Source organism: Taeniopygia guttata, chromosome 12 (assembly GCF_048771995.1).
Source record: "Taeniopygia guttata chromosome 12, bTaeGut7.mat, whole genome shotgun sequence".
NCBI lineage: Eukaryota > Metazoa > Chordata > Aves > Passeriformes > Estrildidae > Taeniopygia > Taeniopygia guttata.
In genome coordinates, this window is record NC_133037.1 from 9,852,868 (window position 1) to 9,866,538 (window position 13,671).

Consider the following 13,671-nt stretch of genomic DNA (forward strand, 5'->3'; position numbering starts at 1 on the left):
GGCAAAATGGGGTACAAAAGGCAGTGAACTGCTGAGCAGTTGGTCTTATGTATGACTATTCACTGGAGTTTATTTCAATGATGTGGTATGTAGTCATATGTATATGTTTAAATCTACTTCAGTCTTTAAGTCTCAAGCACTTAAAAATGTGAACTGGCTGAGGTTTATAATACCTTTGGGAGGGCACAGAGAAACACTAACCTGTTGCTGTCAGGGATGAAATAGCAGGGGCTTTCCAGCACACAGAAACCATAAATAACCCTGGTGCAAAGTTCCCTTTCTGAGCCCTGCTGAGCCTTGATTTATCTGTCCTCTACTTGTGTGCAGAGAAGCTGAGACTGTGAAGAGGCTGTTGTTGTATGGGGGTGCTGATGTCATTTTTAGGTAGCTGACCTCACTGCTGGACAAAGCCAGTACAGGGAGGGGAGTTTGAAATCCATCCATCTGTAGGCATTGCATCAGATCTGATCTGGGATGTACAATCAGCGAATGTGTGCAGTGCACTGAAGTCTCAAGCTCGCCAGGCTGAACCATCCTTCCTATGAATCTCAGCACCTTAACACTTACCTAAAACACAGACACTTATCCTGACAACCTTGTGCATGGTTGTAGATGGAGGCAGGAGCTTGGTGACAGGTTTTACATCCTTCAGCCAGGGACACACCTTTGTGTTAAGCAATAAACTCGGGTTTATTGCTTAAAAGACCTGTATTTTCCTAGGAACACGAAGGAAGCCACTGCAAAGACTTCCATAGGGAGACTGGGATGGCTGGGGCCGCCAAGAACAGGGAAGACCTACACCCAGTGGAGCTCTGGGTGAACCCACAGCTCCAGCTTCCCTGGAGCGAGTGTGCTTGGCCTGAGCTCAACCTGGCTGTAGAAGGTTTGATGCTCAGAAAGGAGGAATAATCTGAGCAGGAGCAGGATCACAGCACCATCTGCTGGGACTGCTCACCGGTCCCACAGCAGCAGGGAACTGGTCAATTTCCATAGCAAATACAGGATAATTTTACCTTTTCCTTAAGTGTTTGAGAGCCATAAGGTAGCTGAACGTTCTCCCAGAGAAAGCTTTGCCCAAGAATAAATTTTAAAATACATATATGCATTAGCTGAATTTGTAGGATTTTTTTTTTCCCCTTTTTTTTGGTGCTGCTCTATTTTGGGTGATGCTGTGCCATGGTCATGCATGAACAGTGACTTTGCATTGCCCAGGGCTGGCCTGTAGTGCTGTTTCCGTATTTCCACTCATGGTATGCAGGGTGCTTTGCTAAATAATTTCCCTCTCTCAGTGTGGCTGCACCCTTAGGACTGCTCCTGCACAGGACATCCAGGGACACAATCCTTCTCCTCTGTTTTGTGAGGCCACATCTGGGATGCTGTGTCCAGTTCTGGGCTCTTCAGTATGAGAAAGACACAGAGATAGTGGAAAGGTTCAATGAAGGGCCACAAAGATGATTTGGGGTCTGAAGATCTCTGGTGGGGAGAGACTGGGACTGTGGGGCTTATTTATTCTAGAGAAGAGAGAGGGGATCTCATGAATCCATGTAAATATCTCAAAGGTAGGTGACAAGAGGATGGTGCCAGAGTCCTTTCAGTGGTGCCCAGCAACACGATGAGGAGCAACGGCCATAAACTAAAACAGGAGATGTTCCACCTCAACACGAGGGAAACCTTTACATTGAGGGTGACTGAGCACTGGAATAGCTGCCCGGGGAGGGCGCGGAGTCTCTCTGGAGCCACTCAAACCCCACCTGGACGTGATCCTCTGTCACCTGTGTCCCCGCCTTGGTAGGGAGGCTGGGCTGGGTTATCTCCAGAGGTCCCTTCCGACACTAATTCTGGGCTCTCCCTGACCACTGGCGGGGACATCGGCACATCCCCAGGAGCTGCGATGACTCCAGCGGTGCCACGCCGGGTGTCGCAGGAGCCGCTCCATTCCCCCCCCCCGGGCCCCGCTCCGTCCCGTCCGCCGATCCGCTATCCGGGTTTCCCCGGCGCCGCCCCGTTCCGGGACTCCGCGCTCCGCGTTTCCGCTGCGGCCCGCGCCGGCCCCGCCCCGCGGCTCCGGTTTCAGGCGCTGCTACAGGGACCCCCAAGATGGAAACGCAGGGGCTGCCGGCCGCGGAGGCGGCCCGGGCCCGGCCCGCCGCGCAACATGGCGGCCCCGCCGCGCCGCCCGCCTGGGACCCGCCGCCCGCCGCGCCCGCCTCCTCCGCCGGCAGCACCCCCGCGCCGGGCCTCTACGTGAGCTTCCCGGTGCTGCTGCTGGAGGAGAAGCCGGAGCCCGGCACCAGCCCGGCGCCCAGCGCGCCGCCGGCGGGGCCCGCGCCCGACAGCGACGGGCTACTGCTCGTCTTCAACGTGGTGCGCGGTGTGGCCGAGCCCGGCGCGGGCGGCGGCGAAGCGGGGCGAGCCCAGCCCGGCCCGGCGCCCGCCGAGCCGCCGGAGGAGGCCCCCGGCTCGGCCCCGCCGCCGCCGCCTCCTCCCCCGCCGCCGGCACCGCTGCCCCCCGCGGGCGGCGATGGCGGCGACGGGGCGGAGGACGGCGCCTTCTCGGGGACCATCACCATCAACAACCAGAGCCTGCTGGTGCGCATCGAGAACGGCGTCCTGACGCTGGGGCCCGGCGCCGAGCAGCCCGCGGGCGCCGCGCCCGCCGCCGCCAGTCCCGCCGAGCCGCCGGGCGGGCCGCGGCCGCGCTCGCCGCCGGCCTTCCCGTGCCCGGAGCCGCGCTGCGGGGAGGCCTTTCCCCGCAAGCAGCAGCTCCGGCTGCACCGGCTCTCGGCGCACGGCGGCGGCGAGGACGGGCGGGGCGGGGCGGCGCGGCCCTTCGGCTGCCCGGTGCCGGGCTGCGCCTGGTCCTTCGCCACGGCCTACAAGCTGCGGCGGCACCTGCACTCGCACGACAAGCTGCGGCCGTTCGCCTGCGCCGCGCCCGGCTGCAGCAAGCGCTTCACCACCGTGTACAACCTGCGGGCGCACAGCCGCGCCCACGAGCAGGAGGCGGCGCACAAGTGCGAGGCGTGCGGGCAGCGCTTCCCCAGCGCCGCCCGCCTCGCCGCCCACCGCCGCCGCAGCCACCTGGAGCCCGAGCGGCCCTTCCGCTGCGACTTCCCCGGTAAGCCGCCTCTGGGGCTGGGCTCCCTTCCCTCCCCTCCCACAAACTGCGGTCCCTGCCCTCAGGTCGTGCCGCGCTCGCCTCGCTTCTTCTGCTCCCGCTTCTCCTTCCCCTTCGTGGTACCCCGGAATGTCAAGGAAGGTTCTCCTCCGGGCCGCCTTAGTTACCAAGAGAAAAAGTTTGGGAGCTGGAGGAGGCTGTATCTTTCCTCCTGTGACTTCGTGCTGGTGCAGTGAAACGCCGCCTTAAGCCAGGCGATACTGATTGCCCACCTTGGCAGAACATTTGTAATTCCTGTGAATAATGTGTAGGATTTCACAGCTTGTTTTTTCCCCTTTTCCCCGATGTAACATCCTGAAATTACCTCGCTAAAAGCTGGGAGGGAGAAAAGAGTGCAGTTTTCAAAGTGACGAGTTTTGCCAAGCAGATGTGCTATTTCCCTTTTCTCCCCAGGCTGTGAGCGAACGTTTATCACAGTGAGTGCATTATTCTCCCACAATCGAGCCCACTTCAGAGAGCAAGAGCAGTTCTCCTGCTCATTCCCTGGCTGTAACAAGCAGTATGACAAGGCCTGCCGACTGAAAATCCACATGAGGAGTCACACAGGTATTCACAGAAATTATTTGTACACAGGGGAGCACATGTGGAAAGTGGACTGCAGTGTGCTGGAAAATCTGAAAGTCAGGAAGGGTAACAGTAGTTACTTGGAGTCAGTGAAAGCATTTGATTCTTGGCCTTCTGGGGGTAGGAGTCACTGAATCAAGTTGTCATATGCACATATGCAAAGCTGTGGCTTTTGTCATTGCAAAGCTGTGGCTTTTGTCACACATGCAAAGATGTGGCTTTTGTCATTGTGCATTCTGTCCAGAAAAAAACTATCCCAGCTCTATTCTCAAGTTCATAGATGTTCAAAACGTTGCTTAAATCTTACTCTTGATACAAACAAACAGCTGAAAAACTCTCAGAACATGTGGAATGTACGTGCCAAGGTTTGGAATAGCAAGAAGATAAATTTCAGCTCTGGCAAACATGCCTGACTTGCAAGGACCACTGCAAAGTTGAAATACAGCCTTGTCATGTTACTGGTGTGTCCTCTACTGTCCTCTCTTTTCTTGGTTTTGTGGTTTTCCAGTTTTGAGGTTTTTTTAAAGTGTCATTTGAAGTTCATAGGTGTGATGGAACCAATGCCACATACTTCACAGTCTTGTAATCAAGACATTGTGGTAGATCATGAAAGCAGGAAAAAACAGTTCAGTTGTGTTTTTGTTTTGAGTAGTGCTGTCACTGACTATTGAAGCACATTGAGGATATGAGGTGGATTGATAAATACTTGTGCTCTCTGATGCAATAGCATGGAGTTAAAGAAAGCCCAGATTGTAGGAAGGGGAAGGGACATTGTAGTACTCTGAAGTGCGTTGCAGGAGGGGCTGGTTAAGTTGTCTTGTCTTAAATTAATTCAACTTAAGCAGGCTTTAATATTTTCTAGTAGCAGTATGTGTTTTGTATTAGATAATTAATGTAACATTTTTTTATTCAAGGTGAAAGACCTTTTATCTGTGACTTTGAAGGCTGTGGTTGGTCTTTTACCAGTATGTCCAAGCTCCTGAGGCATAAAAGGTGAAGGAAGCTTTTTCTGATTATACTGTCCTAAGCCACTGGCTGTTTGCTTGTCTTTGTTTCTCTTCCACTAGCTAAGCAGTAGTGGATTTAATCATGCCAATGACAATTTCCTTCCCTCGTAGGAAACACGAAGATGACAGGAGATTCATGTGCCCAGTAGAAGGCTGTGGGAAGTCCTTCACAAGAGCAGAACACTTGAAAGGACACAGTATAACTCACCTGGGTACAAAGCCATTTGAGTGTCCAGTAGAAGGTATTGCTCCACTCTCATATGTGTTTCTGGTAACTGGTGTGTATTTTTGTCTAAAGGTTCATGAGTGCTCAATACAGGACTGGAACAATTAAGAGTGAATCTTCTAACAGGGTTTGAAGAGGTAAAACTAAATAGAAGTCTTGAACAAGTGATCATTCCCAGAGTTAGGAATGACAGAGCAAACTCTGTTTCATACTGTAGCTTGACCACCCTCCCCACTTCAGTGGGACTCCAGAAGCAAAGAGTTTTGTGTGTGATCTGGATTATTGAGCTCTTGAAAGTAAAGCAGCTCTACTTGATTGTTTCTCCTCTGCAGGTGTTTCCTGCAGTTGTCATGAAGAATTTCAGGTGCCATAGTGTGAAAAGGTTGTGCTTTACACTGAATGACTTAAGAGTTTCACGTTGTCAGAAAGAGGTTGTTAAACTGTCCTACCCTTTGACTGGTTTACTTTCTTGTGGTTCCTCTGAGTGTATGCACAGGTGCTGAAAAATAGCAAGTAGAGGATATTCTGATTTGTTAAGACATTAAATATGACTATTAAAGAGAAGCTTCACTAAATTTGAAACTTGAAAGCCTTATATATCTTCTTGCAGGCTGTTGTGCAAAATTTTCAGCACGAAGTAGTCTGTATATTCACTCCAAAAAACATCTTCAGGATGTGGACTCGTTAAAGACCCGGTGCCCTGTTTCCAGCTGTAATAAACTGTTCACTTCCAAACACAGTATGAAAACGCACATGGTCAAGCAGCATAACTTCAGCCCAGGTAAAGCATTTGTCTCTGGCTACCAGGGGGTGCAGTGGAAAAATTAAGTGTTTTATTAAGGAAAATGTGTAATTACGGATGTTGAAATCTGAGTTCCATTGATATGAATGATAGAATCTTCTCTGAGACTGAAGCTGGTTTCACCCTCCTTTAAAATTTTCAGTGGGATCTCTAAGTATCAGGAAGTGATACTTGAGCTTCACCTCTGAAATTGCAAGAAATTGCAGCATTTTTCAATTAATCAAAGCTTGTCCTTTTCCATGCCATCTGTAAAATATGAATGACTAAATATGAAGGACTAAAACGATTTCTCTTTTCACCCTTTTCAGTCCTCTACAACTTGTACTTAGCCTGCACTGCGTTAGTGTTGTTTTTTGGCAAGTGCTTTTATAACTCATACTTCTCAATAAAAGAATGAACTTATTTTGGTAGGCTGCTTTTTCCCTAAATCTTTTAGTAGGCTAAAAATACAGATTTTAATGGAATTTTAAGCTTTCTTTTGTTCCCGTTGTCTGTGGAAGCTCTGTCTTGTAACCAAACCCTTCTCTTCCAGATCTCCTAACTCAGCTGGAAGCAACCTGCTCCCTCACCCCCAGCAGTGAACTCACTAGTCCAGGGCAGAGTGATCTCAGCAACATTGACCTCGTATCCCTGTTTTCCAACGTGTCCAGTAACAATTCTGGAGTTACAGGAGACATGGCGCTGGTGAACTCTGGCATCGTCACGATCGATGTGGCGTCGGTGGGCTCGACGCTGGGGGGGAGCCTGCCTGTCAGTAACAGTTCCCTAAGCCAGGCGGTTGATCCCTTGATCCTGGTGGCCAGCAGTGACATGCCCCAGAGCCTGGACAGTTCTCTCCTGCTGGGAACCAGTGCAACAGTTCTACAGCAAAGCACCTTAAATTTGGATGATGTACAGACTGTCAATGCCGAAGCCTTGGGTTCGCTGGCATCTCTGTCAGTGAGGAATTCCAGTCAGGACGTGCATGGGTTGATGTGCAGCAATAATTTAACAACAGACACAGCCACTTTGACTCCTTCCAGCAGCCTCGGCAGCACCAATGTGCCTGAGTTACTGACACCGATTAAAGCTGAACGGAATTTGCTACCCATCTCAGATATGGTTGGTCAGCAGGAGGGCAGCAAAGTAGTGACACAGTTTGTGTTCTCCAATCCTCCGGGGAGTTACAGTGCACAGAAGGAAATGGATCTTGGCACAGTGACTGGCAGCTCGTTTTTGGTATGGAATAACTGTATTCACTTCTCCCCTGCATGAGACAGCCTGACTTTGGGGATATTCCTGGCTAGGGAGACCTTTCAGATTTTGCAGATCATGCATTTTTGTCTCTCTTTTGATGAAAGATGTAGAATGATGTGTTGAATAGTGTGTTTTCACAGGTAGATTCAGTGTGGTGACAAGTCCCAAGAAATACTGAAATTCTGGTGGGGACAATTCAGGAAGAACCTTTCAAAATAAGCAGCCACCCATCTGAAATGGAATTTGCAAGGACACCCAAAAATAAATGTTACATGTGTTATTTGTTCATTTCATTCCAGGAAAAGATTTGGGCTGTAACAGTAATTGCAGCATTTTCATCCCAGTCCTCGTTCCTCTTTTAAGTACTTTTCCCTTTCTGTTTCGCTGTGCTATTGCAGACTTAACTTTTTGTTTATGTTACGAAGTGCATGTTTGCACTCTTAAAATCTGAACACTTACGAATGTGGAGTTCACTTCTTGTTGAGCTCCAGATATTGAGTAGATACAGGGAATTTATTGAAACTCTAATCAAAAGATCGGGGGAAACTAGAATTCAGTGTTTGCAGCATAGAAGATAACTGCATCTGAGAACTTATTAGTGTGTGTTTTCATTATCTTGTTTTGTCCTTAATTCCATAAATCTTGCATCTCTGGGCTTTACTCTTTTCCCCTTTTACTAGGAGAGCAGTGGGTCTGCGAGAACAGACTATAGAGCCATTCAGCTGGCCAAGAAAAAGAAACAAAAAGGGAATGGCAGCAGCACAGGTGAGAAGCTATTCGTTCTGTTACATTTACTGAATAAAAATATTGAGTAATTTTGGCAGTGCAGTGGAAGTAGGTTTCTGAGTAATGTTCTTAAATGTCCCATCCTGTTTATTGACAGTTAAAATAATTATGCATGTGGTGTACCATCTGTTACTCAGGATAACCACATTCTGTGGAATATCAGATTCACAGGAAGTTTACAAAGAAATCTGTGTCCTGTGTTTCTTGATTATTACAAGACACTAGCTGTCCACCTCTTCATTGGCTTCTTATTAAAACTAAAAATTATGTTACTGTGCTTTCTGTTGTTTATACTTTTGGTCTTATGTAGGGGTTCTTTTACTCAGTATAGACAACATAAATTTCAGCTAGATTTTGCCTTTGTGCTTCACTTAGTAACAATGTTAATGAATTTATTTTTGATTATCTAGATATACTCAAACCTCTCTCTTATACTTTAGCTTTGTAGAACATTCCTGTTCAGGGTGAGTTTTGGTCATGATTCCAGATGTGACCTCTTTCTTTGACTCAGAGCCATTTGATGTGAATAATAACCATTCCTTTGTCAGCTCAAACGTGGTCATGGTTCCCCAAACTTGCACAAGCTCAGGTGTTTGAGATGTGTCTACCTTTGGGGCTGGGATGGAATATTACAGATTTATGATACATCAATATCATAGAGTGAGTTTAGTGCTGCCTTGCTGTCTCTTAGACCTCCCTCCTCTGAAAATCAAGGGAATAGTTTTTAAGGTGAGTTAAGAGATTAGTTCTGATTTGAGAACTGTTTTGTCTGTGTATTTGTAAAATGCTTATGCACATATATTCTGTCTGGTTCAGCAAATCATCACATGGAAGGATAAGTGCTTTATGAAGCTAGTTTTAAGGGGCCTTACATTATCAAACATGTGCATGTATCATCAAACGTGTCTTTTGGACATTAGTTTAAAAAATATGATTGCACTTTGCATGACTCCTAAGATGACCTCAGAAAATTCCTGTTTCTGTTCCTTTTCCAGATTCCCAGTAGTCCCCTTTTCACCAGCTGTTGCCTTAATGGTATGCTATGCCTCTCATAGTGGTCTAGAGAGTCTTGCATTTCTGATTGGTTTTAACTAGATTGAGTGAATACTGTAAAGGGAAGTTCGGTGTTTAAATATAGGTTATCCAAGCCCTTCATTTATTACAGTTTTTTTTTAAATCCAAACAAAAACCTGAGCTGACAGGGCCGTATTCTTACATTTATTTTGATTAGGGTTTGTGATACAGCAGCTGGTTCATCCTGCTTTCAACTGAAAAAAAATGCTTAAGGTTATGGTAGTTGTACTTGTGTAGGCTGTTCTACCTAGTAGTCCTTGAAATCCTCCTGTAAATAATGATCTTCACTATGCTTTTTTTACAGCTTAGAAAAATCACGTGCATGACTTCTCAGGAGATGAGTTGCAGAATGAAAAACAGAAAATGCAATCCTACTTCCTAATTCCTTTCTATAACACCACAAATATGCTGATATTTCTGTGCTACCACAGGGGAGGGTCCTAAGCTTAGCAGTTGGTTGTTTTTCAATGGTGTTCATGTAAAAAGGTGCTCAGTCAGCAGCTGGAGTTCACCAGCTGAGTGCTCTCTGTCTTTTAGCAGTTGTCAGATGGTGCTTAATTATATTGCACTGCTGTGGGCATTTGCTGTGTGGTACAAACAGCTGCAAAAAGCTGAAAAATGCTAGCAGAAAACTCTAGCAAATTCATCTAAATATTAAAATTGCTTTCTTTTAGGGGCATCTGGTTCTGGTCAGAGGAAAAACAAGGGTGGTAAAGTAAGCCCAACCAACTTTTCTTCGTCTACTCCCGGCAGTCGACTGGGTGGTAACATAGTTCTGCCAAATGGAGGGCTGACAATAAGGGACCCTGCCACTGGAGCCCAGTATGTGCAAATTCAGCTTCTTCAGGTAAGAGCTGAGGAGAAAAAATGTTCAGCTTCTCTGTTATCCTGACTTCCATTTATGGAAGAATTTAAGTGTTTGTGAACTCAGGTACTGCTGCCCCTGGATGGAGTCTTGAGCTCTGCAGTATTGTTACATTATTCCACTTCTTCTTTATAAAGTAAATGAGATGGACATGAAAATGTTCCTGCAAAAAGAAGTTTCAGCCTAAACTGTTATTTCTCTCATCTGTTGAAATAAAGCTTAAAATTAAAAAAACCCAAAATAACCTAATAATTGGTGGGGGCTGATTAGTGGAGCATGGCAGGTAATAGGTTTTTTGCCAGGTGTGTCTGTGTAGTATACAGAGAAAGGGAAAGTTCCTTCTCCTTCATTGCTAACAACTCTGGTGTGGAGAGACGTGTGGGCAGAGTTCTCCATTGATCTGTTTTTTGATGGGTGTACATTTGTAACTTTCATGTTCACTATCAGCTTCGTGAAAACTTGATGAAACTTGTTGCATGTTTCTGAGTGTCGGATTTGTTGAAAGAGGAACCCTTCCTTCCTCTTCAGATTTTGCCAGTGTTCCAAGCTGATGAGGACAGGATAATAGGTTGTACACTGAGCTGGATTCAGATTTAAGTTGCAGTTAGCTTTCCACATCTTTGTGGAGCTGGGCCTTACTAGTACAGTGCAGTGGCTTTATCAGATATTTTAAGATTGTGAGACTGAGTGAAATTTGCCATATTGTGCTGAGATACCTGGGGGTTGTGTAACTTCATCATGTTTCTGCATTCACAGGATGATTCCCCAGGAGAGGGAGATCTTCCATTTCAGCTGAGCTCTCAGTCTTCCTCGTCACATTCTCAGCTTACAGTGGATTTACCTGTTTACATACTTCAGGTACAGCATGTCAAGCCACTGGGTTTTATTGCCTTGCTTGAACATAAAGACAGTTTACTGTGAGCACTCTCACATTCTGCCTGATGAAAAGACCTTGTTTTCCATTGGGAGTTTTAATTCCATTCTCTAAGAATAGTAAACAGAGAGCTGCACTGCAAATATATCTTGTGTCTGTTACCAACCTTTGACACATCAGCAGTGGTTGGTTTTATTCTTCTGTTACTGAGTAATGAATAACTAAATGTTACTTATTTTTTCTGAAATGCCCCACCCTTATTTTCCTGATCCCATCCTGCAGATTCTAGCTGGGTCAAGAAAGGATCAGAATTGGAATGTTGCAGGCAACAGAAAGGGGAGTTGGGAAGTGGGAAATAAATCTTGAACCTAGATTTTGGAGTGGTGCCCTTAGGGGAGTGTCAGTTAAATTTAAAAGCCTGATTAGGGACCTCATTTTTGATAGACTCTGCAATGTACCTATTCCTGTCAAGTGGGTTTCTCCTGGATAGAAAATAAATCTTTTTTGTTGAGGAGGGGCACTTTCCTCAAAACCTATAAGTACGAGAGAAGTTGGGCCTATTGGCCACGGTAGAGAGTTAATGGAGGAAAAATTGATTTTAGATCTATTTCCATTAGTAATGCTCATCTGAAGTGTTCCATAGAAAAACTATTGCAACACTGTTTAGGTGGATCCCTGAAGTGGAAGAGCTTTGGGTTTCCCTTGAGCTATTCCAGGCTTTTCTCTGGGATTGAATAAATGTCAGGATAATCTTGCTGATAAGCACTGAAACCATCTAGAAATGAAAGTACTTAATGCTGTCTGTTTGCTTTAGCAGGAACCACACAATTCCACCGAAGATGATGCAAGTTCTGATAACTCTCAGTTCACTGGAAGCACAATAAATTTACAGGATCTGGAATGACGATTATTAAGAGCAGTACTTGAAAACAAATTGGGCAATCATGACAGAGTGAGATTACTGTGTGGGTCTTTTTCCAAGGAAAATACAAAAAGTAGGAAAACTGAAGTATGGTTGCACTCTTTGTGATTTGCTTAAGACAGTTGCAGCTGAAAGATTTTCTTTAAAAATGTAAATTCCACTTGATGTGCCTGTGTAAGATACTCTGTCTGCCTGGTGGTTGGGAGGCTGAGGCAGACTGCTGTACAGTGTTGTTTCAGGGAGAAGTACTTTATTACACTTCAAACTGAGGTAATATTTACTGTTTTCACAGGAAAGCAAGTATTCTACAGCTAACAAATGCAAATTTATAATCCTGCCTGCGACAGTTAAAACTTTCCTTCCATTGGTCTCCCCCTGAAGCCAGTGGCATCAAAATTAAGAGCTAAATTTTGCAAGTGTTTTCCACACACAAAGATAATTATTGTTTCGGCCTGTGTTTGGCAGAAAACCAGAATAAAATGTCACATGTAACAAAATTAATGTTCTATGCCATTAAAATGAAATGCTCTAAAATCTTTGTTTTAGAAAGCTAGATTCTAAATGTTAACTTAGCTGTGAATCAGTTTGTAGCTCATGTTGAGTTTCTCCCTTTCCTTGCTCCTGCATCCCAAATACTTTGCTGAATTCTTCCAGCAAAACTTGAAAAAGAAAACTGCAATAGAACTGTACTCACTGTAAGTGATTTGCTAAGAGTCCAACAGCATCTGAGAGAGGTTTGTTTTATCTTTGTGTTCCCTTTTTTGGGAGGAATGTTGACGGTCATGTAAATTTAAGCACCTTGATTTTTATCTCATCTATAAACCGCTGCCAAGTTACCTGTGAACTGGTCACTACCTTTTTATTTAGGGTTGTTTGGTGTTTTTGTTTTGTTGATTGAACACTGTTAACACCGATCTTTATTGTTATCCCAGAGTGTCAGATGCACCTGGAGCTTCTGGCTGGTTTACAAAATATGCAGTTGTCAGAGTATTTTATGAGGGGAAAAGAGTTGTTGCCCAGGAAGATTTGCCCCTGAAAAACTGCAGTTTCTCTTGGGGATGGGGGGAGAGGTTGTATGTACTCTACTTACCTGGATTGCAGACACCTAAATAAGTATAGGGTTGTATAGGGGAAAAAAAACATCTTTGGTTATGTTTTAAGGTAGTAATTTAATTGTTTTCTATGGTGATGTTCTGAATGCCTGTAAAAGTATGTATAGGAGTTTGATAAAAGACTGTACCTTTTTTTTATTCCCAGTGAGGTGGGTGTATGCACGTATGTGTATTTTCTTTTTTTTTACAAAATATGTCACAGAGGGGAACGTTGTGATCTTTTTAATCTTGCACATATTTATTTATTTTACAGTTATACTGATGTTAAATTCACATGAGGTCGTTCAGAAATGCTTTTACTTCCTGTGCCTTTTGAACTATGTATGTGTCCATAGAAATGCTTTTTTGATTGCAGACTTGGGGAGGAAAAAAGCTTACAGGTTACAGTGAACTTCAGCTCCTGATTTGTAGGCAGTATTATATCTCTGGTTGAACCAGCTTTATTTTTCTATCTTCAGCCTAACTGAGCACTGAGGTCTCTCTGTTCCTCTCACTCTGAGTTTACAGCTTACATCCAGGGAAAGTCTGAACCCTCTCAGGCTAGATTTTCAAACCAGTTGGTAGCTGGTTTGAGATCTACCTGGTGGCTGTGCCTGCAGCATGGAGTCCACTCCTGAGAGGTGGAAGGACTGAGGAGGAATTGTGCTGAAGGGTCCTGCTCTAGTGGTCACCGTGCTCTCCTTGCAAGCTGAGACTCCTTGAGCTCCCAATGCCTGCATTATTCTGTTCTCAAGGACCATACCAGTTTGTAATCCATTAAAATGGCCAAGGAACACTCCATCTTTTTATGGGACTTGCAACCAAATCTTTCTACTTCTGAAAATGTACCTCACTCAGCTTTGTAAGTGAATGTAAAGTGCTAACCTCTTGAGGGCAAAAACTTGGATCACTTGGCTTGGGCTCCATTGCTGGCAATGGATACCTTGAAGAACTGGTGCAAAAGGGTTAATAAAGCTTTTTTTTTTATGGTCAGTTTGTCACTGGGTATTGTTCTTTGCATGGATGCATCTGACACAAAGCTAGTT

At 45.4% G+C, this 13,671-nt stretch overlaps 1 protein-coding gene across 2 annotated transcripts; it reads left to right on the forward strand.

Moving 5' to 3' along the window:
* The first annotated feature begins 1,980 nt into the window (after positions 1–1,980).
* On the forward strand, positions 1,981–13,618 carry ZXDC (ZXD family zinc finger C). 2 transcript variants are annotated; one of them, XM_072934750.1, is made up of 10 exons: positions 1,981–3,118; positions 3,572–3,724; positions 4,657–4,735; positions 4,861–4,991; positions 5,586–5,756; positions 6,310–6,995; positions 7,694–7,778; positions 9,548–9,720; positions 10,495–10,596; positions 11,427–13,618. In XM_072934750.1, the coding sequence occupies exons 1-10, from the start codon at positions 2,098–2,100 to the stop codon at positions 11,514–11,516; spliced, it is 2,691 nt and encodes an 896-aa protein (XP_072790851.1). In that variant the 5' UTR covers positions 1,981–2,097; the 3' UTR covers positions 11,517–13,618. The 2 variants fall into 2 exon arrangements, with proteins under 2 accessions (XP_072790851.1, XP_030139048.4); XM_030283188.4 differs by having other exon boundaries at positions 11,430–13,618.
* Positions 13,619–13,671: the final 53 nt, after the last annotated feature.